Below are 24,884 nucleotides of genomic sequence, written 5' to 3'. Positions count from 1 at the left end.
ATATGAGTTCCATGCAAAGGCATGCATTTCTAATTTCATTTGTGCAAGGCTAATAGCCTGGATCCCAAATTCTGGCTAATCCACAATCCCATGCATAGTCAGTTTCCCTGTCTCTATTATCAGTGTACTGCATAAAATAATTGGAGGGCACAACAAATGCATGGGTGTCATTTCACAAATGCATAATTAAACCCCACAAAACTCTCGTTTTTAAACAGCCTTGAACATTCATATTCCAGGGGATGGAAGTGCATGCTTCAGGAAAGGAAAAACAAAAGTGAAATGAAAGCTCCTGTTATAAATAGGATATCATAGGAATTTGCCACATCATAATATTTAGCCACTCATACCAGTATTGTCAACTCTGACTGGCTTTCTACAGTCTCAGGTAGAAGTCTTGTCCATTGTCTTGTCACCTGACCCCTTTAAATGGGAATGCCATAGATTGAATCCTGCCCCCAACCTTCTCCATCCCAGGCATGTGTCCTACTGCTGAACTACAACCCCACCCTGAGGCTGGTGTCCAAGCGCTGCTTCACATCTGAAATGCATCTCTCTCTCTCTCTCTAAAAAAAGTGCAATGTGTTTTATGTGCGATCTAAAAGCATAAATGTGGCAAACACATTTGCAAAGAATAGATATCACATGGAGCCACTCATCAGGGGTTAGACCTAGCTGCTCCTCCCTGACAAAAACAGACTTTAAGGGAAATTTCGTTGTGCTGCCGTGAAATGTGTGATGTTGTCTAAGACACAGGCCCTAACACTGAAAACCAATGTTTGCCAATGCTCAGCCAATGCTCAGTCTTAATTCTTCTGCTACAATGACAGACCTTAGGCCAGAAACATGTGAAGTGGGACACACGTATCTGTTGGGCTTTCTTGAATAAAAAAAAAGGGCTCATGTTAGAAAAGCATTGGCTGCCCAGGTTAATTTACTAGTTTTAAAATTTACATCCTGCTTTTCTTCCAAAAGAGGGACTGCTGAGCAAATTAAACCTTTTCTTCCTGGTCCTCAAATAAAAGTTGCCATAAGAGCTGAAATTGGTCCTAATAAGATCCATGTGCTTATCATGATTGCGGGATTAATTGCTGCTTTGAAAATGTGAGCCTTCAAAGTCTCATCTCTTATTCTGATAACAGCAGCTATAGCAGGAAGGAAGGCAGTCCACATTGTAGACAGCGACACACAAGGATGTGAACGCTTCCAGACATACGAGGATTTCAAAACTAGCCTCCTTGTATTTCAGACTTCCTAGTCACATATTTTTTTTGGGGGGGGGTGTTTGGTTCTTACCCAATAATGAGGAAGCCCTGGTAGAGAGGGATGGATGCAAAGTAGAATACCGAAGAAAAAACAGCCTGCAGAACAAACAAAAATGGAAAGACTCTTTAGGCTTCGAAGCAAAGATGTGTTCAACAGCAATGATCCATCCAGATAGCTCACATGGCAATAGGAATTCTGTGGCAATTCACAGAAGCAGAGCAAGATTGGAACTCGCCACTTGGGGACTGAAGGCAGACATGTGGCTTCCTCCCCCATTACACCCAAAGAGCTAAAAGTGATTTGCAGAAGGGATTGCTGCTCATGGCATTTAAATACACCCCACTTTATCCCCTAGCAAAACAGGCACTGCATATAGTTTCAAAAAGCTACAATGCTTATTTGGCAAATGCATTTGGTGCATTTTGTCAGACAGCCTGAGTACCTGGTTTTCAATGAACACTAATCTACATGTTTTCTTTACAGTCTGTCAGCTGCGGGCTTTAAATCAGGGATGGCGATTTTACAGAATTGTAGAGTTGAAAGGGACCACAAGGATCATCTAGTCCAACCTCCTGCAGTGAGGGGAATCTTTCACCCAATATGGGGCTTGAACCCACGAACCCAAGATGAAGTGTCTCATGCTTTATCAACTGAGCTCTCTCTCATCTATGGCTTTCCAGATGTTGTTTGACTCCAGCTCCCATCAGCCAGCCAGCCAGCATGGCCAACAGCCAGGAATGGTGGAAATTATAGTTCAACAACAACTGCGGATTCCTATATTGGCTTTCCCGACGTACACACTCATTCCACTTTTTTAAAAAATGTAGTTTGAAAAACCTACAATGCCTGTTTGAAAAGACCACAGGTGACAAAGAAAAAGGTGCTCTCATGTGCAGGATTTAAAGAAGCACATCTCAAACCATCTTAATTCTTTAAAAGCTATTGTTTCCACATGAAGAAGACTCGTTGTGAGCTGAGCTAGAGAGGTAGCAAGCTGTGCTTTAATCACAGAACATACAGATTTGTGTTCTGCGTTCCATCCTACCTATTCTCTCTCTCCTCAAAAGCAATTACTCCCATTGCCCATCATCTGACACATGCTCAAGTATACTGATGAACAACAGGTCTGAAGTTTCTTTGGGACGCAAAAAAAAGGTCATGGATGTTTTCACAGGACTATTTGGACTGTCAAACTCTGTCTCACTGTTGACGCAAATACAATCAAGATACACAGAGCCTTCACAGCTGGCCTTCAGGTACTATGGGGGGGGAGGGGAATGTCTATTTTCAAGCTTTTGGTTAAAAAGCAGAATTCCACCAATGACTTCACTGGAGCTTGCTCCTAGGTAAGCAGGTATAGGAATACAGTCTGCCTTTACGCTATTGGTTCTTGGATTTTACTGTTCTAGATTACAGGCTACCTTGTTGGACTTATTTTTAGGTGGGAAACAAAATTGAATATCCATTTACAGTAGATAGTTGTCAGAGGAAATGGCTATCAAAGGCTACTAGCCATGATGGTTATGTTTTGTCTCTGCTCTTGCAGGCAGCATGCCTTTGCAAATACCACTTGCTGAGAAGAGTAAGTGGGAACAGTACTGTTGCACCCAGGTCCCACATGTGGGCTTGCCATGGACATCTGGATGGCTCTTGTGAGAAAAGGATGTTGGACCAGGTAAGCCTTTGGTCTGGTCCAGTCATCTTGACATTGGGTGGGTGGATCCATGACTCTGCTCCACCACTATAGGAACAGATAGGGCTAACCCTGAGCCTTTGCCAACCGCAACCTGTTATTTATTAACTAATGGAGATTTTAATCGGGTTACTGATTGAAAAGCTTAAACCTCCAATAAAAATAAGACACATTTTCAGTTTTAACAGAAGCAAGACACTACACTGAATCGACTTCATGACATATTAGAGCAATGTAAAAATACCGTTTTTAACTTTTGGACATCAGTCGCGCTCTCTTAAACAGGGAGAAGAAAAGTGAAGATGCTGTGGCGTTACTTGCCTGCATTGTACTGATACACAAGCTTCTGTGGATCACAAACTGGCTGAGGGCTGCAGATCTTTTGTAGCTGTTCCGCCCATGCACCATCAGTAGCCGGCCCAGATGCTTAAACTGAGTGATGGAGAAGTCTGCTGCAAGGGAAGCTTGCTTTCCTTCCTAGGTACACCAATAAATAATTAAGAAAAGCAACAACCTATCAGACCACAAGATAGCAGGAAAATATATCCTGCCATAGGGAAATAGATACAATCCTAATTCTGTGGCACCTGCCTCTCCCTTACTCAGTGGGAGTGCCAGCTGTGGTCAGGTGCTTAAGCCCTGCTTCATATGCCCTCATTAGGAGAGGTTAGAGCTATAGAAGCAAGATTCAGAACCTTTATCACAATGGCCTCAAGACTCTGCTACAGCATCCTTTGAGAAACAAAGTGGTCATCTCTGGACCTTTTACAAAAGGGCAATAAGACCTTAAAAAGCAATAAATTGCAGATATATGTCTAATGTGCTGTGTAAGCCTATGTCTGTTTACTCAGAAGTAAGTCAAACTGTATTCAGTGGGGCTTACTCCCAGGTAAGCATGCACATAATTACAGCCTTATTAGTGATTGGTCCATTTTTCACAGTTATTTACTGCTTTGTTTTATGGTTAGATATTTTAGTCTACCCTGCTTCCAAAGAGATTAGGTCGGTACACATCATTTTACCCTTTCATCCTCACAACCACCCAGAAAAGGAGATCAGGCCTGCACAACTTGTGATATACCAAGTTGAACTATACCAAAATTGCTGCCAAGCCAGCAATCAAGCACAGCAGCTCGCCAGAGCAGAACAGACCTCTTGCTTTTGTTCCTTGTTTGCATCCACAAACTCTTGGCAGGTCATAAAATGTTCTAGGGTTGCACATTTACCAAGTGGTATCTTAATGTGGGAAACATACATCACCATGGGCAGAACTGACTTTGTCAGGAGGATAATTTCACCATTCCAAACCATGGCTTGTTTGGAAGCCGTTAACCACAGTTTCCTGGTTTGCACATAACAAGAAACTATGGTTAACTGTGGCTTCCTGGCCTGTGTCTCCACAGGTACGCAAGCAGGGAGTGAAGGAGCTGTGCTGGGTGCATGGAGCTTGTGCATATACCAACTTATTCAGTAAGGATTTCATCGCGTAGGCTAGGTCAGACACTCATTTCATCCCTTTTAGCAAAACAGGTTCCCTGTGTGTGCATTAGCTATCAATATAATTGTTGGCTTAAAACTAAAATGTTGCCAGAGAGAGAGAGAGAGAGAGAGAGAGACTTACCTTTCCTTCAACCCCAACACCACAATCTGCCTCTTGAATCATACTGACATCATTCCCACCATCACCTGCAAGAGGCAACAGAGAAAAAGACCATGGAGGATCTTGATGGAACACCAATCTTTACTTGCAGCTTATATTAGACTGCAGGGCTGTTCAGCTTGATCACAAAAGAGCCTCCATTCCATTATTAATGTGCTAAAGGTGCGTTGCAGCATTTTTTTATAGCAGGAGAGTGCAAGCGCTGGTGCTAGAGATGGATTCCTTGCTTTGATGCAGGATCAATGAGTTTATCTCATATTGTCTGGCTAATAAAGCAAAGGCAAGTGACCCAGGGTAATGATTTCTGTGCTTCCAAGTTAGCAAGTGATAGAGAAACTTGCATATATCACTTTGCAGCAGGATACGCAAGTTTGAAATGCCCATGGCAGCAGGGGGCAGATGCACAAATTTGTATATTATCAGGGATCTATGCATGATGTCTGCGGTAAACCTCCTTGCCCTTATAAACCCAGCCACTGAGAATCAAGCCCGCTCTTGCCAAACCTTCTTGATCATGCTAGAATATGGTGAAATATTGGGGGGGGGGGGAGACACAGAACTAAAGCCTCAAAGGGAGGTAGAGACAACGACTTCCTTTGAAGTTACAGCATCTTCTGCTTTCAAGCGGTAGAGGGAGCCAAACCCCCTTGGAGACATTCAGCACCCAAGGGAGAATGGCTTTTATTTATGTAGTCTATGCTGGGAGGTGCCTGTTTGTGTGTGCAGAGAGCTAGGTAAGCCTGAGTGGATGTGCATGGCTGATGGGGACCTCTGGCAGTATCTCTCACACCTCTTGGGGTGCTGTTCCAGAAGGTATCTGACCATTGTAGGGGATTTCAAGGGGAACCAGGTGGGTGCAACCAGAAGGTGTAAACTGAGAGCCCCCAGAAACATGGCATTTAGATCACAGCCACTCTGTCTCTCAATCTCTCCAATGAAGACAGGTAAAAATAAAACCACCCAAAGATGCCCAGCTGGAAAACGAAGCTGGAAATGACCTACCCACAGCACAGGTCAGCTTCCCAGTTCTCTCCTGGAGCAAGCGTACAATCTGAGCCTTCTGTGTTGGGGCACATCTGCAACAGACCACAGCTGGGCACTGGCAAGCCAATTCCATAAACTCATACTCGTAGTATTTCAAGCACACCTGTTCCACAAAACAGATAAAATAGTTACATGGATATAAACATTTCCCCACCACCACCAACAGCAGCTCACCTGCTGCAATGGCTACCACGATAACCACATTCTCACCTCCAAGGAATCGCCAGAAATCACTAGGGCACAGTCGTGCTTGCGGCGGAAGGCATTGAGTTCCAAGTGAGCTTCTCCACGGTTGGTGACCTGGGAAAGAGCAAACAGATAACCACAGGCACTCAAAATCATTCCAAGCAGATTTCTAAAATTAACTTGAAATTCAAGATTATTTTTTTAAAAAATAGATGCTATGCAAAATTGCATGGCCAGGAAGTCATTTGGATCACAACTTCTGCATCACCCTTCCCTAAACATTCATAGGCTCTACTTCAATGAACACTTATTCCTAAGTATGTTCCACTGAAATTAGCAGGACTTTATTTGAAGCAGGGATACTTTTAGTATTTAGTATTCTGTATGTTTTTCTTGGTTTTAGTTTTTTAGTTTTTTATTTTGACTTTCTGTAAGTTGCTTCAGGACTCCCCCCCCCCCCAAAAAAAAGAAATTCACATAATAATAATCATCATAAATAATAATCATAAACATGCACAGGATCAGGCCGTTGAAATGGATTAGTCAGACTATTCCATAAGTCAATATTGCATTGAACAACTTGAGGACTCGAGCTACTGAGGAGAAATTCTTCTAAGGTAATAGCCACACTACAAACCAATAACACTTTCAACAGGCATTGATTTCCTCCAAAGAACCCTGAGAATTGCAGTATGCTGAGCTGAGAATTATCTTGGGAGCTTCTCAACTTTCCCCTCACAGAATTACAATCCCCAGCGCTCTGTGGAAAGCGAGAGAAACTATTAAACCAGTTAAAGATGGCAGTGTAGAAATGCCATGAGATGGCTTTTCATGCAGAAGGTCCCATTCTGCATCTCAAGTCGAAAAGGAACAAGTAGCAAGTGATGTGAACTCTAGGAATTCGCAGTAAAATGCTGATGAATTTTCCTGAGGAATAAAATCGCAAGCTGCTGGGAAAATGTTGAGAACTGAATTCATTGTGAGAGACTTGAGAGAGAGAGACCTGAAACTGACAAATACGTCTATCTAAGGCATGTTCAAGTCCGTTTCAGGGGCCTAATCCGGCCAGCCGGTCGGTTGTCGGCTTAATCCAGCCCCTGTGGCAGTTTATTTCTTGGGGTAAAATCCCCCCAAAAGCTCAAGAACTTTGAGGTAAAATTGTAAAAAAAGCACAACAACTCTGGGGTAAAATCATTTAAAAAAAGCTCACCAACTTCAATCCTGAGAAAGGTCAACAACTTTGGTTGGCCCTCACACTTGTTCACTTCATCAAATCTGGCCCTCTTTGAAAAAGGTTTGGGCACCCCTGGTCTGTCTCTACTAGTCAGGTCTCCTCCAGACTGTCAGTATTTTGTAGGAGGGATTCCAAGCTTGGTATGATGAACTTTTGGCCCTCCAAACATTGCTGAATGACAACTCTCGTTGGCCATGCTTACTGGGACAGATGGGAGTTGTAGTTCAGAAACATCTGGAGGGTCAGAGGTTCCCCACACCTGCCCTAGTACAGCAAATCTACATTTTAAGAAAAGGAAATGGACTTTGTGTCACTAGGAAAGTAATGGGAAAATGCAATGAAATGAATTATTGAATTAATTAACAGGAATGAATGAATGAATGATTAACAGGAAGATGGAAAAGCACCTCATAAGTGTTATGTACTGAAGTTCTCACCCTGGGCCAGCAGGGGGATACTGTAGATAGTTATGCAAATAAGGGATCGAAAGTGATGTTCAGTGATTGGATAGTTTTAGAAAATTGTTACAGTTACGTTGTACTGGAGCTCTATATAAGCAGGCTGACTGAACCCTTCAGTTCAGATCTGTTCTGGCCTCTGAATAAACAAAAGCTGTTTGAAGAATCGCTGTGTCATCTGATATGTTCACCCACAACTTAACAATAAGCATGTCAGGATGAATCCTCATTGTTGTGTAACACTCCAACCCCAAAGCAAATCAGAACAAATGCTCAATAATGACCAGATATAATCTACCCTTTGTGTACACTTTGTGGAAGCAAATCAAATAAATTGGAGGAGCCCTAAAATATCAGAACATAGGACCAGTATTGGCTTCTCCTTTTGAATCTCATAACCTGTCATTTTTCTGAGCGTCCTCAGAAAAGCATGTTCACAGAGCATTTCCTCAAAGAGCTGGAGCTGAGTAAGATTAATGAAGACAGGAATTCTCAACCATATTTACACTGGTCACTAGTTAGCAAACCCATTGCTCTGTATTTTGCCTCTTAAGTTGTTATCCAAATTCACTATGTCAACCGTGCCTGCAGGAAAGAAATCATTTTATCCCAAGAGGGATAAACAAAGGAGGAAACAAGGGAGACTTTTTTCGGAACGTTCTTTTTCCACTATTAATGTCCAACTTCGATGTATTCATCAGATGGGTCTAGGTGTTGTGTAAATGCAACGATAGTCAGAGGAAGATTAGGTCTGCATAATATACTCATATTTTATTCTAACTGCACATTGGGGCTGGTGTAAATTATTCCCCTTGATTCATAATGTAGCTCCATGGACAAGTGCTAAGTAAGCTAGTTTTATTCATATTACTCACCAGTCTAAATATATGAATGTCCTGGGTCCTGGTTACCAGATGTGCATTCTTAGCTGTACACGTGGCTGTTTCTAGTTTGTCCCCTGTGAGCATCCATACCTACAATAAAAAAGCACCATTTAATATCCTGGAATCAACAATGATACAAAAAGGCATTCGACAAAATGCTTAGTTTGTAGGAGGTTTATCAGATACCCTATTTTTATATTTGTACTGGAATCCAGGAAAATTGGTGTGTGTGTGTGTTTGAGCTACTTTGTTTTTACATTAAATGAATCAGTTTGAGCAACAGTCTCATTTAAAAATGGATTTTTATTTTAATTGGATACAATAGCTGAGCTACACATTACACAGTGTGAGGCTGCAGAACTTGGGAGCTGTACCACTTCACAATGTGGAGCTGAGGGTGTGTGTACACATTTTTTCAATGCATTTGCATGTGAAAAAGCTCCATCAATGTAGTTAGCAAGCTTCTTTAAGGGAGAGGGATTTCTATATCATACTGGGATCTGCGCAATTTTAGAAACAAATAAATCAGGAGTCAACCCAATGACGTTTTTAGAAATGTAAAAGGTGTTGGCACCTGTGATCCAGGCATTCTACAAAGGCCATTTTAAATTGTTCCCTGTGGCTACTGACTTCATACAGCAGCCTCCTTGTGTATAGGAGACACAGCAAGGAAAGTTTGTGCTGGCAGGGTGAAAAATGGCCCCATCTGCGTAGTGAGTCGCTTGTAGTCCTTGAGGAGACAGCCATCATGCGGAGAAGTTTAAAGTAACTTAATGGTATAGAATACACGTATAGGCCTTTAGTTAAAATACGTATAATTTCTACTAAAATGAAAGACTGTATTCATCACCCACACTATACATTGAAAACACGTGGCTCCCCCTCCAAAGAATCCCAGGAACTATAGTTTGTTGAGGGTACTGAGAATTATAGCTCTGTGAGGGGTAAACAACAGATGGGGATTCAATTTGATAACAGATGTCTAGCCTACATTGGGCAGACAGAGATAGCAGTTTAGTCAGTGTTACAGGCTCTGTGTGGGCAGAACAACAGGCATTCCAGATACAGATATGGTAAGATGGCAGCCCTGGGCATAGCTCAGAACTGAGACTGAACATTTTTAGCCTATCCTTTTCTCCCCAAATCTCAAAGGTAACTATCAAAAAGTTAATTTAATGTATGTAGGCACAGGGTACACAATCCATCTCCAGTTAAAAACAGGCTAAAAACAGATAATGCTTTCTTAACCCCTTCACTACCCATCCAGTCATGCTCATCAAAAACTAATGGTAAATGGTAAAGTAAGTACACTATAACTTATCAGCTCATGATTTGTTTTGTTTTCAATTCTGCTCCCTCTGGTGGCCAATTCAATACAATTCACTGTTTCAGACTTTTTAAAAAAAAAATTATTTCATACACCACCCCGGGAGCCTCAAGAGAAGAATTGTGCTAGGTAAGGATTCAGTGTTGCCCAGATTTCATAAGTGCACCGAAGGCAGGGCAAAGTGGTCGTGTTTGCTTTGATCACTAAAGCAAACTTGATCACACAATCTTTGCCTTGCTTTCCTGTGTGCAACAAAACAGCCCCCAAACCACATGGGTCTCCAAGATCATAGGTTGTGATCCTTCTCTGGTTTCTCCACCATTGACAGGTGGGTTCCATGAAAGGGCCTTTTCATTGGTGGCACCCTAGCTTTGGATAACTCTCTCTAGGGAGGTTTACCTATCAAATACTTTGAAGTCTTTCTGCTGCCAGACCTTTATCATTTCTTCTGTTTTATCCAGCCTTGGAACTTTTAATTCTGCTTTTACAGATGTGCTGCTTCAGCTAATTTTTATGTACAGGCGCCTCCCATTTTGTGTGAATTCAAAAAAATGCTCTACCGTGCACGTGCGGGCTGTTTTTGGACCCAAAAGAGGGCATGACGGGGTCAGGACAAGGGCATAACAGGGTGTAACAGGTTTATGTGCATTCTGCCGACATGACCAGAATGCAATCCCTGCATAAAGTGGGGGGTTGCTTGTACTTTAATTTTATTGTAAGCCACTCAGATAATTTAACTGAACAGCAGGCAATGCATCTTAAAACCAACCAACCAACGAACACTCTTCCTCCTTTTTTTTTTTTTTACTTCTGAACTCACATACTTGGAAAATTTCCAAACTTAAGAACCAAACACTCTCCTGGGTATCAAAGTGAGAGGCTAACAATGACAACTCTTCAAGCATTTACAGGAAGCTATTTTTGTATGTGTCTGATAAAAACAGTTGTTATTTGATCCAAACATTTGGTTGTCAGGATGCCTCATTTTTCACAGCTCCCAAAGTTCAGTGTGTGTGTGTGTGTGTGTGTAATTTTTTAATTAAATTTTCTGTTTTACAATTTACAATACTCATTTTTTTACATCCTTAAGATATCAAGGACTTCCCATGGTTCATTTTACATATCATAAATCCCTGCATATCATAATATGCTGCCAGCTTTTTCAGCCACAAAATGGAGTGTTCTAATTGCTGGGGAAATGCCCCCTTTTTTTCCACAAAATGATGCTATAGTATCTCTCACTTTCTCTTGCCACTGCACTGTCAGATTGGGGAGGGGAGGTGAACCAATGATGCTTTCCATTTGTGGTTTAGCAATACCTTCATGCCGGCATTTCTCAGTGTTTCCAGAGTAGGCCTGACATCTGCCTGCAGCTGATCCTCCACTCCAGTCAGACAGAGCAACTCCATCTCCATCTCCAGGCTCTCGATCACAGTTGCTACCTTCAGGGAACGGTCATGGACACTGAGCTTTGCTTGGACATAGCGTGCCTGGCAAGGACCCAAGAGAGACATAGCCAGTCAGTACGAGATCAATCACTTTGCACTTCCATTTATTATTTTTTAGTGTATTTTGCCTTCTTGTATCTGGTGATAAACTGATCTACGTTTAGATGGAGATATATCACAAGGTTGAAAACCAGATACCACTCAGCCCCAGATATAGCTCAAAACTTCCCAGAAGACCTGAGGCCATTCATTTGATTCAGGCAGGGAACTTTTTCAGTCCAAGGCAGGGCTGGCCCACTCATGAGGCAAGTTGAGGCAACTGCCTCAGGCAGCAGGATCTGCAGGGGCAGCAGATCCCAATGTAGATCTTTCTTGCCCCCTTGTTCCTGACATAGATCTTCACTCACCCCTTATTCCCTGGCAGGGAGGGACGTGTGCCATTCTGTGGTTTGCCTCAGGTGCCAAAATGTCTTAGGCTGGTCCATTCTGGGGAACCTTTCAGGGGCCACATGGGGGGGGCAGAGGCAAAAGTGGGCGGAGTGACAAATGCAAATGATACTTTTGTACAGTAAGCTTGTCTCTATATACAGTGGTACCTCGCGTTACAAACACCTCGGGTTACAAACACTTCAGGTTACAGACTCCGCTAAACGGGAAGTTAAGAACTTTACCTCAGGATGAGAACAGAAATCGCACGGTGGCAGGCAGCAGCGGGAGACCCTATTAGCTAAAGTGGTACCTCAGGTTAAGAACGGTTTCAGGTTAAGAATGAACCTATGGAATGAATTAAGTTCATAACCAGAGGTACCACTGTATACTCATATGCTCCTTAAAGGTAAAGGGGCCCCTGACCATTAGGTCCAGTCGTGACCGACTCTGGGGTTGCGGCACTCATCTCGCTTTATTGGCCAAGGGAGCTGGCGTACAGCTTCCGGGTCATGTGGCCAGCATGACTAAGCCGCTTCTGACGAACCAGAGCAGCGCATGGAAATGCCATTTACCTTCCTGCCAGAGTGGTACCTATTTATCTACTTGCACTTTGACATGCTTTTGAACTGCTAGGTTGGCAGGAGCAGGGAATGAGCAACAACTCACCCCGTCGCGGGGATTCGAACCGCCGACCTTCTGATCAGCAAGTCCTAGGCTCTGTGGTTTAACCCACAGTGCCACCCATTAAGACAAAGAAGGTGTATTATCAGAGCTCAAGGACACATTCCAGCCAGGCAAAAAGCACTCAAAGTGCAAGATAGGGCCACTGAGGGGCTGGCCTGGGAAGAGTCTCAAGAGCCAGACAGAGAGGCCCTGAGGGACACATTCAGCTCCCAGGCCTGAGGCTCCCGACCCCTGCATTGGACGGAATGGACAACCCCTGAAAGAACAGGGTGGGAAATTGTTTCCCTCCATCCCGTTACTCACTTGGCCTATGTCAACATGCAGGAGGAACACTGCAGGAAATACATTGGGTGGGGTAGCCGATGTGCTTTTAGCAATTTCCCCTCCCTCCCAAAGCCAGATGCGTAGAGACTGGCTAGGCCCGTGTCGTGAGATTCTTTATCTCAAAGAAGATGGGTGGGTGGTGAGCCAACTGGCTGCCATCCACGAGTTGATGTGGCCCCCAGGCTGCCAGATGGCTGCTTTTGCTACAGACTAAGAGCACTGCCAGACCAGCACCTCTTGGTCATATTTCATTTTTATTTCATCTTTGTCCTCCAGTGCCCTGGATTAAATTGTATAATACCATCAGCGATGGGAGCATGGAAGGCAATGCAGGAAGACAGAGACATCAAGGGGATGGGAAAAAGGGAGAGCCAAGAGAAAGAAGAGAGGGCATCTTCTATGCCAACTTCTAAATGCCTGATGAAAACTTTTTCTTTTCTGCCAGGCTGATGCAGGCAATAGAGGGCACCTCCTTGCACAACAGTTAATTGATGTCTGCCTCTAACTCTTTTATGGCTTTTAATTGCATGGTTTTACGGTTTTATTGCTGTAAACCGTGTTGATGCATTTCTTATGACTTAGCAGTATTCCAGTCCTCCCTCTCTGCCTCCCTGATGTGGTCCTAAGGAAAGCAGAGCAATATGTTTGGCATTGGTTTGGCTGCAGGAGTTCCCAGAAGGAGGCGTACAAGATGCCATCCATCCGCCTTAGGGGCTCGACTCCAGATTTGGGTAAGGCCTACTCCTTGACCTAGGGACGCGGGTGGCGCTGTGGTCTAAACCACAGAGCCTAGGACTTGCTGATCAGAAGGTCGGTGGTTCGAATCCCCGCGACGGGGTGAGCTCCCGTTGTTCGGTCCCTGCTCCTGCCAACCTAGCAGTTCGAAAGCACGTCAAATGGCAAGTAGAAGGTAAACAGCATTTCCGTGTGCTGCTCTGGTTCGCCAGAAGCGGCTTAGTCATGCTGGCCACATGACCCGGAAGCTGTACGTCGGCTCCCTTGGCCAATAAAGCGAGATGAGTGCCGCAACCCCAGAGTCGGTCACAACTGGACCTAATGGTCAGGGGTCCCTTTACCTTTACCTTACTCCTTGACCATTTCTTCTCCCGAAGATATCCCGCAAGGCTACCTTCCCAGGTTGATGAGTCTCACCTGCCTCTCACTTCCTGCCACAGCACGTGATGAAACTGCTTTCTTGACCACTGCGCCCACTATCGGTGTCTTCACAAGCAGGGTAAGTCTCTAACTCACCAAGGGTTAAGACCCATCGGCTACCCTCAACTGGTTTAGCGGGCCAGTCAAAGATGTTCCCAGGGTGCTGCCGCTACTATCACATGCTGACATCTTCCAAGAGCCACAGTTGAGAGCTAAGTGCAAGGTGGGGTCCAAGAAGGGGGCAAGCTATGCCAGAAGGAGCAAGACATGCCCCCCACCAGAGGGCCTACCCCTTTCCTAACACCCCAAACACCCCTGGACTACCCTGGTAATAAAGGAACGGGGCAGCTAAAAACTTCTCTGCAGACAAGATCTTGTACCTCTTTCACCAAGTACTACTAAAATTGTACCTGAGAAAAATAATAATAATGAGAAAGTGGGATGAAAAAAGTGAAAGGTAACAGGATGTGGTGTGGGCTGGTGCATCCTTTTCTCATGTGAACATTGGCAGCCGAATTTGCAAAACGCTGCTGGCCTTGTACACACCCTTGTTGTCGGAGGAGTGCCTTCAAGGATATTTATAGCTAAATAAGCCATTGTTTGGAGCGGCTAGAAATTTGCCTCTCCAAGTTAGGCTTGATACTTGCCTGAAACCCTGCATTCCCAACTGCATGCCTATTGTCAAAAGTAGAGCTCAATGCTGAGCTCGATGTATCAATAGTCTGACTCGATATAAGGCAGCGTTGTATGTCTGTATGTTGAAGGTAGATCTCACTCTTTCTCTCTCTCTCTCACCCCCTTTTCTCATCCTTCCTTCCAGCTTCTGCATCAGGGATGAGGAACCTGTGGCCCTCCAGTTGCTGTTGCAACTTCTTGTGTCTGAATCAAGGAACTCTGGCTTAAATGTCCATGAACAAAACAAGCTAGTAAGTCAGGATAGTAAGGAGAGGAAGAACACCCAGCCGCATCCACAACTCCACACATCATGCTTGACAAAGCTGCAGCTCAGTCATTCCCAAGGTGGATGGTACCATACCCTGGAAGGTGGTGGGATTACCTAGGGGGCAGCAGAAGGGGAGGTGTAAATGACTATCAGGCATTAAAAAGCTGGTATGGCTGGGTAAATTTCATCAATTTTGTTGCATTAAACTAGATAGTTTTCACTGGATTTTGAATGAATGTGCAATTGATCATTACTGTTTTGTATTGTCGTCCTGTATCTGTCCTGTACTGTTCCCCTATTGTCGTCCACTATCTTCCATAGTGGGGAATGCAAATGGTTATTTTATAAGAACAATGCTTTTTGTAAGGTAGGAGGCTCTGGGGTTGAGTTTATGGTACCAAGGGGGAAGCAGCCCCAAAATTTTTGAGAACAACCACTGCTGAACATCCAAACACTGCCAGAGACTAGCTTCATTGGGATGCATCAAGCATGAAAACACATGGGGGGGGGGGGGAGAAAGGCTTTTGAAAACTGCTGTGCAAGTGACAATGTTCCTCTCTTAAAAGGCCAATGATTATAGCTGACAAAATGTAAAAACAGCTCACAGCAAATTATCAAGTTGCGGGTGTGAAACTAGCTTCCTTCCAGTTTCACAACTGATAAGAAAGGAAGGCACAGAAGCAGACAAAGCTTGAAGAAGGCAGCCTGCATATGATTTTTTAAATGTGCCATGTGGATGAAATGTTCATGTGGTCACCAGCTCATTCACTGTGGGATTTTGCAGGAGTTTCTTTATTATAATGCAGTGGGTGGGTAGGGGAAATTGATCAGAGCTGCCTACTGCAGGCTCCTGGTTCAAACTAGCAAATCTGTTTGCCCCTTCAGAGCCTGCCTCCTGCAGAGAAACAATTATGTTTGGGGAAAATAAAGTAAGTGAGGATACTTCTGGGGCAGTTCTTAAAACGTAGAACGTGTATTTGCCTGGAATACCAAATAAAGGATTTGAAATACTATTAAATAGAAATGGCAAATAATCAAAACATAGTCATCAGATACCCACAACCTAAAGCTTACTGGAACGGCTTCATTTCTGAACAGCAAAATCTTAACAGCAATGGTTTTGCCAGCAGGGCCTGCCTGAACTTTTCCACAACAATGGTGCCACAACCAGGAAGGTCTTGTCTCTCATGGCCATCCAACAAGTTAGGGAGTAAACAGGGGGGAATATGCAGGATAAGATGGTCCTTAAGTCAACAGGGTCCCAGAACATCCATAATTTTAAAAGTAAGAACTGGCACCTTGAATTGGGACCTAAAACCTATAGGCAAGCAAGTAAGACGACACGATACCAGAGGTAAACAAAACTGGCTTACCTCAAAGTCTTGATATTGTTCCTCAGTCAGGGATTTCTTTGCTACTACAAGGACCCTCAGCCCTTCCCTTGCCATATTGCCACACTGTTGAGGAGAAATTGCAAACTTGGTCAGGTCACATCTGAAGCTAGGGATTGCATATCAGAGATCCTTATTTAGTTAAAATGTTTGTGGGACAGATCCACTTTGTGGGTCTGTGGGTCACTTCCACCTGTCCATTACTTTGACACGAGGTCATTCATCTTCCAAGGAAGAATTGGGAATGCCCTCTAAGGCTCTTGGCTGCTCCTTCGCAGCCACAGTTTTACCTATTCCCCTTTTGGCTTGAGATGTGGGCCAGGTGGGCATGGCTGGTGGAGAAGAGTAAAATTAGAGTCCTAAGTGAGAGTTCCCCATGGCCAAGATAGGAGGAGATGGCAGTTTAGATTTCATAATTCTGTTCTTTCACTGAACTGTGTCATGTTTTGCAGCCTTCCCCATGGGGGGTGTGGTCCAAAATGTCTGGAGGGCATCAAGTTCCAGAAGGCTGCAATATTGCTACTATAGCTTCTCATTGTTGCTACTATCGCTTCTTAACACAACTCATTGTTTTGAGAAGCAGCTATAATAGCTAAGTCACAGCCTCAGTTATTACCTCCCAAGGCAATGGTGTGCCCCGTGATCCCTGTACCACTTGACAGTCATTGCACCAAGTGTGGCTTCCCACTGGTGCATTTCCATACCTCTTCCTCTAGCCAGTCATTGTATTGAACAATTCCTGCCATCACCACATCAGCCCCTTTCATGTAGAAGGTTATTTCCCCTGTAGATTCATCCTAGAAGAGAGAGAGAGAGAGAAAGAAAGAAAGAGAGAGAAATGGTTCATAGATTATCTGTTCCAGTGCTACTGCTAATCCATGGTTGTCTGAACCTGGGATTGTGGTGGTTTAGCTCTCTCTACACCAACCACAAGCTATAACCAAGGTTTGCAGGTCATGGGGTTTGGGGGGAAAAGGTAAACCAGGGACCTAAGTTCAGATGACATGCTAAGTCAAACCATGGTTTGCAACAGCACAGCATCAGAACAACTGAAAAGGAGCAAAGCAAACACAATCTCTTCTCCCAGAGCCTATACATTTGAGCTAAGGCATGGTTTGGCTTAGGATGGCATGCAGCCCAGTCCACCCACAGTTTCTAGGGGTTAGTACTAACAAGCATCATTAAATGGCGTAGTTTTTTTCTGCTGTACCAATTGAGATTGCAGGAGGATGCTCAGATGACTCAGTGCTCCTCCATACAATACAATTAATCCCCTACCTATGCAAAACTAGCACATCAAAGGGAAGGCCTAGACTTCTCCCTGACATGCTATCTTTCTATGGATGAGGCATTTGTTTCGAATGACAGAGAACTCACTGACGTGAGCCCACAACTCCCAGAAGCCCCAAGCAGTGCAATGAAGAAACAGGTTTAGCAACTCTCATCTTCTGTTTGTGGGAACCAGGCCTTTGTTAGCAACAGGTGATACTCATTCCAATCATTCTCATGCTGAGCAGAAAAAAACATTACAACCAACTCATTTTTAGCTTAATACAGATTAACTACAACATTAATTTCCTTTTCATATGTTCACATTCAAAACTGGCAAATGTTAAATCACCAAAATAAATGAGAAAGATGCACATCTGTTCTGATTAAATCTGAATGGACCTGAATCTTGAGGTGAGATAGTGCAAACTGGTGCCACCTTGTCTCATTCCTTGAAAGAGAAACCCCTTCCTCCCCTCACAATTCCCCCCCCCCCCAGATGTGTGAAGAATCTTTCCCCATGCCCTCGTACTTTGGGGATGTAAAGAAAAAAGTCATAATAATTAATTCTGCTGGTTGATAGACTGTCATACGGAATAATACCCCACTCTCCACTTCATGTAAGGTTTTACTCACTTAAAAAAAACCCACCTCAACTCCAACAGATTCTGGAAATCCAATCTCACCCCACAAATCTGTATTCGCTGAATGTTAGAGCCAAAATATAAGGTTTCGGAACATTTTGAAAACTTCTGAGTTTCAAATTTGGACTGGGTTATGTTTAGTCAAATTTGGACTGGGTGATGTTTAGACTTGAGAGTCCCATGGACTGCAAGAAGATCAAATCTCCATTTTTAAGGAAATCAGCCCTGAGTCCTCACTGGAAGGACAGATCCTGAAGCTGAGACTCCAATACTTTGGCCACCTCATGAGAAGAGAAGACTCCCTGGAAAAGACCCTGATATTGGGAAAGATGGAGGGCACAAGGAGAAGGGGACGACAGAGGACGAGATGGTTGGACAGTGTTCTCGAAGCTACCAGCATGAGTTTGACCAAACTGCGGGAGGCAGTGGAAGACAGGAGTGTCTGGCGTGCTCTGGTCCATGGGGTCATGAAGAGTCGGACACGACTAAACGAGCAAACAACAACAACATGTTTAGTCAAATTTAACTGACTGGTCTGCAACAGCAGAAAAATGCTCATGAGTAAGCAACCCGTCTGCTTTCTCCTGTGTAGATTTCCTGGCTAAGAGGGAGCCAGCCTGAGACCAAGAGTTATAGCCAATGCGAATCCTACTAAGAGGTAACCCATTTAAATTAATGAACCTTAAGTGAGTCATGCCCATTAACTTTAGCGGGTTTACTCTTAGTAGGACTAGAACTGGCTACAACCTTAAAGCTTCTGCTTAAAAACAAATTCTTAGGTAGTATATTCTTGCCAATCTGCTAGATGAGAACGTAGGTACGTATTGCACTTTACAGCCCAGCTAGTTCATATCGGTAGCATGCCTGCCTCTACCCCAATTCATTCAAAAAGTCTAAGAAAGAGGGCAGCCAAATAGTTCAGGAGCACAAATAAAGCTTATAGCTCAACATCACCATCAAGAGTGGAGGCTGAATTTGGAGCAAGGAACCAGATACCGTGAAAGACCCATCATGCAGTTAAGAATCATGAGCACTTTGGGAAGACTACAAAGTAGGCGGAATTTGTTAGGCCTCCCTTTTCAATAAATACTGATGGGTGGAACTCTCTATGCCCAATCCTTAACAGAGCCAAGGCAACTTCCTATCTTGCGCTGCATGGCAGAGATCAGTTTTGAACAACGATGTCTCTTTTAGCAGCTTGAAGTGTAGCTCTCTGGCCAAATCTTTTGTAATCTGAGCCCAGCCTGCAAGTTTCTGCAGGGCCACGATGTCCCATGGTTGCAACCCAAAACCAACATAAGCATGCTTAAGTTGCCCACTGAAGCCAATGGCCTTGCAGCTGCTCAAAACTGTGTTGGGATCATGGCCAAAGCTTTTGAAGAACTGCTGGATGCCATATTGTTGTTCAGCTGTGGCTTTCAACCTATTTCTGCAAAAGGGTCAACTGTCAATGTAAACACAGGACGATGTAAACTTCCAACTCTGAGAGAGGCCAGGAAAAAAAAAACCCACTCTAAAATAAAAAGATCCCTGGCATTAGTTGAGATAGATGTTTGCGTATAAAATGATTTAAACTGTTAAGAAGCGTTTTAACAACTTTTTGGTAGGAAACTGAGCAGAGACTCCACTTCCTGTGGTGTAGAACTAGCTTTAAGATAGTTTAGATCTTTTGTCCAATATAAATACTGTATCAACTATCTCCTTGCATTAGTCATTTCCTCTCACCAAGTTCAGGAGGAGGTGAGCACGTTCCCATGTTATGGCACGATTACAACTATAAATCTGCAGAAAGATTTGCCAGTTGTATTGTTTCTCTACCACATCTTTTTCCACCATGGTCTGATTTTGGCTAAGGTTCAAAGGCCTTCTCTCCCCGCACCACCTTCCCCCAAACTCCCATTTGACATATGACAATAGCGCTCTCTGAGCTGCTAAGAAAACATGCTCCATTCCAGTTGCTCAGAGAGAGAGAGAGACAGAAGCAGAAAGAGAGAGAGAGGAAACTTTTGTGGTCAGATAACAACTGCTTCTGTCACCAACGAGAGATGGCAGCCACGAGAGATGGCTAACCCCACACTGCTTTAAGGGGACCTTTTGGAACAGACATCTTTAGAGCAGCGAATGCTCTTGCCACCATATTTTAAGCAGCAGACATTAAAAAACCAAAGAGAGTGAACAGGGTTTGATTCAGACTTGCTCCACAGTGAACGGAGAGGCTCCTTTCATTTATGCATGGAAACTGGACATGACTGAAGCTTGTTGCTGAAGGAAAGGGCCGAGAAACTGATTTTGGAGCCAATCCCTCATTACTCCTACAGCCCCCAACACCACTTTTCAGCCTGTCCTGCAGACTCTTCTAACCCTGAGGGGGGCGGATCAGGGGGAAATCGGCAGAAGCAACTTCCTGTCCTCTTCCACCAACACAAGCAAAACTCCAGTGAGTGCTAGGGCTCCTCCAAACGTTCTTTCCATTGCGCATTCACAATTATGGTATTTATGTTCATGGTGCTATTGGGGTGGTCACAGGCAATTCCAATACTGTTTGTGTCTGCAAAAGTTCTGGAGTGTTCACTCTGCTTCCTTTTCAATCGGAGCATATCCTGTAACTTCCTGCTGAGGTCTCTCCACGTTTTGTAACAAAAAACGTTATTTATTTACTTCATAAAATTTATACAGTAGTACCTCCAGTTATGTAACCCTCTGGTTACGTAAACTTCAGTATACAAAAGCAGCAAACCGGGAACTATTTTACTGGGTTTTGCTGCATGCGCAGAAGCGGTCCTCAGCTTGCAGAAACCTCAGGATCCTACCAGACCTCCAGAACGGATCCCATCCGCAACCGGAGGTACCACTGTATACTGCTTGATTGTTAAAAAATAAATAAATACAAAAATACAAAAGCAGAAGCAAAACCCTCAGAGCAGTTCTGGTTTCATTTCTTCCAATTTCATAGAATCATAGAATTGTAGAGTCAAAAGAAACCTAAGGGTCATCTAGTCTAATCCCCCTGAAATAATAATAATAATTATTATTATTATTATTATTATTATTATTATTATTATTATATTTATACCCCGCCCATCTGGCTGGGCTTCCCCAGCCACTCTGGGCAGTTTCCAACAAAATATTAAAATACAGTAATGCATCAAAGATTAAAAGCTTCCCTAAACAGGGCTGCCTTCAGATGTCTTCTAAAAGTCTGGTAGTTGTTGTTCTCTTTGACATCTGGTGGGAGGGCGTTCCACAGGGCAGGTGCCCCTACCGAGAAGGCCCTCTGCCTGGGTCCCTGTAACTTGGCTTCTCACAGTCAGGGAACAGCCAGAAGGCCCTCGACGCTGGACCTCAGTGTCCGGGCAGAACGATGGGGGTGGAGATGCTCCTTCAGGTATACTGGACCGAGGCCGTTTAGGGCTTTAAAGGTCAGCACCAACACTTTGAATTGTGCTTGGAAACGTACTGGGAGTCAATGTAGGTCTTTCAAGACTGGTGTTATGTGAAATGCAGGAATCTCAGCAAATGCATTCATGACTGATGGATGTGCTATAGCCTTCCAGACAGCAATAATCTGGTAACTTTGGGGAAGCACTGCAGAACAAACTAAAGCAGAATAAATCCACCGCTGACACACTATTATTGAGTCAAGAACTTGCTGCAAAATATGCCCATGATAAAACACCAGTCTGAAGGCATCTCATCCCACCCATAAATTGCTATTCCCTCCTCTGCCAATTATTAGCAAGCAAACCTCCAGAGCCAGCTCGAGAATTTGAAAAGGGTATTTGAATTTTTTCACTCTGCTCCAAAGGCTAGAAGTAAACAGCAAGCATCTTTGAACAGCCACTAAAGAATTATTGTGCATATGACTGGAGAAGCATTCCTCGATAAATCTCCATGTTGCACAAAATAGAATTACTGTATCCTTTTCTTCACCCGTAACCACTAAACATGAAGTTTCACAAAAGCGTAAGTCTGCATATCTCCTGCCAAAGAGGTGTGTCAAAGTTCTACCACATGCATAGACGCGGTAGAAGCAAGTGAGAGTTTCATCTGAGGTAGCGCTACATCAAAGTCACTGAGCGGTATGCTTGCTCCACTGATGTTTTGCGCAAGGGGAACATTGCTGCACATGAGAATGCATAAGCAGCCTGCTGGTAACACTGCTGCGTGATAGATTATGCAATCTGTTGTGTAAAAGGTTTCTGCTGACACACCTGTTGTGTTGGACTCCTCTGTTGCACAACATTGAAATCCACCTGTCTGCTAGTGCAAGAGCCCTTGTGCCAGCAGATGGAGAATGCTGGAAACAGCCCTTATAAGCTCAGGAAACAAGAAGCAAGATGCATCAGCATCCCTTGGCAAGACAGCAGCACCTTGTGGACCTCTCAGTTCTTCTATGTATCCTGTGCCTTCATTAAGCAGGGAATGTTTCAGCGGGTAGATAACTCTCCCCCCCACTGCTATGGCAGAAGCTGAGCTAGCTGAGATTCCGCTAAATGAAAAGCAGTGAATCACAGTGGAGTCAGCAATCCTATCCACGCAGTCAATGGTCAACAGGTAAATCAAGTCTACTGCTAATAGTACATCTCCTTTGCTGAACCTTCAGTGCACAAACTGATACACATGCAGTCAAATACAGTGGTACCTCAGGTTACATACGCTTCAGGTTGCATACGCTTCAGGTTACAGACTCCGCTAACCCAGAAATATTGCTTCAGGTTAAGAACTTTGCTTCAGGATGAGAACAAAAATCGTGCTCTGGCGGCGCGGCGGCAGCAGGAAGCCCTATTAGCTAAAGTGGTGCTTCAGGTTAAGAACAGTTTCAGGTTAAGAACGGACCTCCGGAACGAATTAAGTACTTAACCGGAGGTACCACTGTATTCCACAACTGTTTCACAAACCTGCTATGCATGGGCTTAGCCAGGATTTTTGTTCCGGGGGGGGGGGGGGCAGAACCGACGTGATTGGTCAGTTAGTTAAGTATTCCTATTGTTTTACTTGATGGGGGGAAGCGGCCCCTCCCAGCCCTGCCTTGACTATGCCCATGCTGCTATGATTTCAACTATATAAAGGAGAATGGAGGAAGTCGAGGCCAACTGCTGACAACCCCGTCCTAGTGTCTGGCAGCTATTTCCTCCCCCATCCGATGGAAGCTTCCAGTTCCTGGACATCTATTCACACCTAGCAGTTGGGTTTTTCAGAACAGTGCAAAATGAAATCAAGGCTGTAAAAGCTGATAGTTGGTTGAATTTAAAAGCAATGTGTGCCCAAGTGGCTTGCTGATATAGGTCCTGATATTCTAACAAACTCCAACAAAAGGCTTCCAATGAAGATGAGCAACAGCAGCAACAAAATCTCATGGTGACTTAAAGAACAGTAGATTTATTACGCATAAGTTTTGTGGACTTGCTGCAGCCGGTAAGTGGACTGTAATCCATGAACTGTCAAGCCATAGCAAATGTGTTGGCCTCCTGTTGTTTTTTCCTGCAAAAGACTAACATAGCTATCCCTCTCTGCAAACTGGCAGGCACGAAGTTAAAGACACATATATTTATAATATATATTATTTTAAAACTACTCTTAAAGTGGCTCATGCTGGTCTCCCATCCAAACAGGTCCACACCTGCTTAGCTTTAACACTGATGGCCCACCATGTGATCTCTGCCCATTTCCTGGGCCCAGGAAATAGTTCTTTGCAGAGCTAATGCCATGGCCAATGGTAAATTCCTGGTTTAAACCTTACCCCTGCCTTGACCTCACTAAGTTGCCTTAAGCAAATCATTATTTCTCAGTTTCATCCCCAACCCCTCAAATGCAATTGCACACACCTTGCAGGGCTGTTGTCAGGCCTAGAAAAACTCACAACTCTCCCCACCCATCATGTTATTCTCCCGATCGCCCTGTGAAGTTGGCTGGTCTAAGAAAGAGTGGCTGGCCCAGCGTCACCCAGTGGCTTTCATGGCTGGGAAAGGGGGGAAATCTGCTCCCAAACCAACATTTTTAACCACTACGCCACACAGTAACAGTAGTTACTACTTGGAGCAACTTATTCGAAATTTGTAAGATAAAAAAAGGTATCACATTACAGGGATTGAACTATCTGAGAGTGTCATCCCTCAAGGTCAAAGTTACCTGCCTTTGCAAATGTATATGCCCCTTTTCCCCAAATGCAACAGCAAGTCGTCAACTTGATGTCTATAGGAAACATGAATGCACCACAACTCATAGCCTTTCTCGTTATTTGTTGGTGACAAGCAAAGAGTGGAATCCACAGAAAGCACGGCATTTAACTCCACCCTCTTGGCTGACAAGCACTTGAACTTCTGCTGTGGTTGTAATGTAGAGCACTTGACCTTATTTCAAAACCCAGTGCTTGAAAGCAAAACCCAGTACTAATGTGGTCTTGCAGATCTGTGGTTGTGAATCAAGCAGCTTTAAAAAAAATATCAAATCTCAGCCGAGGGAGAGCTGATAAAATCTTGAGTCTTCCGTGATAACCTACGGCTTTTATTTTGCTTATGGCGGTTTTTGCTACCATTTTGTACAACTTACCCGAACAATGATCCCCATCCGTTTGCTTTCGTACGTGAAGGGGAAAATCTGGAGGATGGTGTAGTTTAAGATGTGGCCACCAGGAGTCCTCAGCTGCACAGAAGACTGATCTCTGCCCACCAGTGTTAAGCCTATGCTTTCTGTCCACTGCACCAGGGCCACCTAAACACAAGAAAGGTCAAAGGTCAGGTAGACTGCTAAGCTTAGAGAGTGATGCATATGGAACAGGAGAGCAATGGGAGAGGAAGTTACTCAATTGATAACTGTACATTTCCCCCACTGGAGTCATCTGTTGT

General features: G+C 44.0%; 1 protein-coding gene across 3 annotated transcripts in view; it reads right to left on the bottom strand.

Moving 5' to 3' along the window:
* ATP9A (ATPase phospholipid transporting 9A (putative)) overlaps positions 1-24,884 on the bottom strand; it is a 97,262-nt gene that overhangs the window by 12,731 nt on the left and 59,647 nt on the right. For all 3 annotated transcript variants that reach the window (XM_081011074.1, XM_081011072.1, XM_081011073.1), the window contains exons 15-24: positions 24,589-24,750; positions 16,831-16,923; positions 16,109-16,192; positions 11,072-11,242; positions 8,417-8,515; positions 5,874-5,963; positions 5,622-5,766; positions 4,581-4,645; positions 3,281-3,436; positions 1,297-1,361 (exon numbers count right to left, since the gene is read on the bottom strand). In XM_081011074.1, coding sequence (XP_080867200.1) covers positions 1,297-1,361; positions 3,281-3,436; positions 4,581-4,645; positions 5,622-5,766; positions 5,874-5,963; positions 8,417-8,515; positions 11,072-11,242; positions 16,109-16,192; positions 16,831-16,923; positions 24,589-24,750 — 1,130 coding nt within the window. The remainder of the gene's footprint in view (positions 1-1,296; positions 1,362-3,280; positions 3,437-4,580; positions 4,646-5,621; positions 5,767-5,873; positions 5,964-8,416; positions 8,516-11,071; positions 11,243-16,108; positions 16,193-16,830; positions 16,924-24,588; positions 24,751-24,884) is intronic.

Source organism: Podarcis pityusensis, assembly GCF_964106645.2.
Source record: "Podarcis pityusensis genome assembly, chromosome: 6".
NCBI lineage: Eukaryota > Metazoa > Chordata > Lepidosauria > Squamata > Lacertidae > Podarcis > Podarcis pityusensis.
Note: the sequence above shows the minus strand (reverse complement) of the source record. Positions and strands in the feature narration are given on the sequence as shown.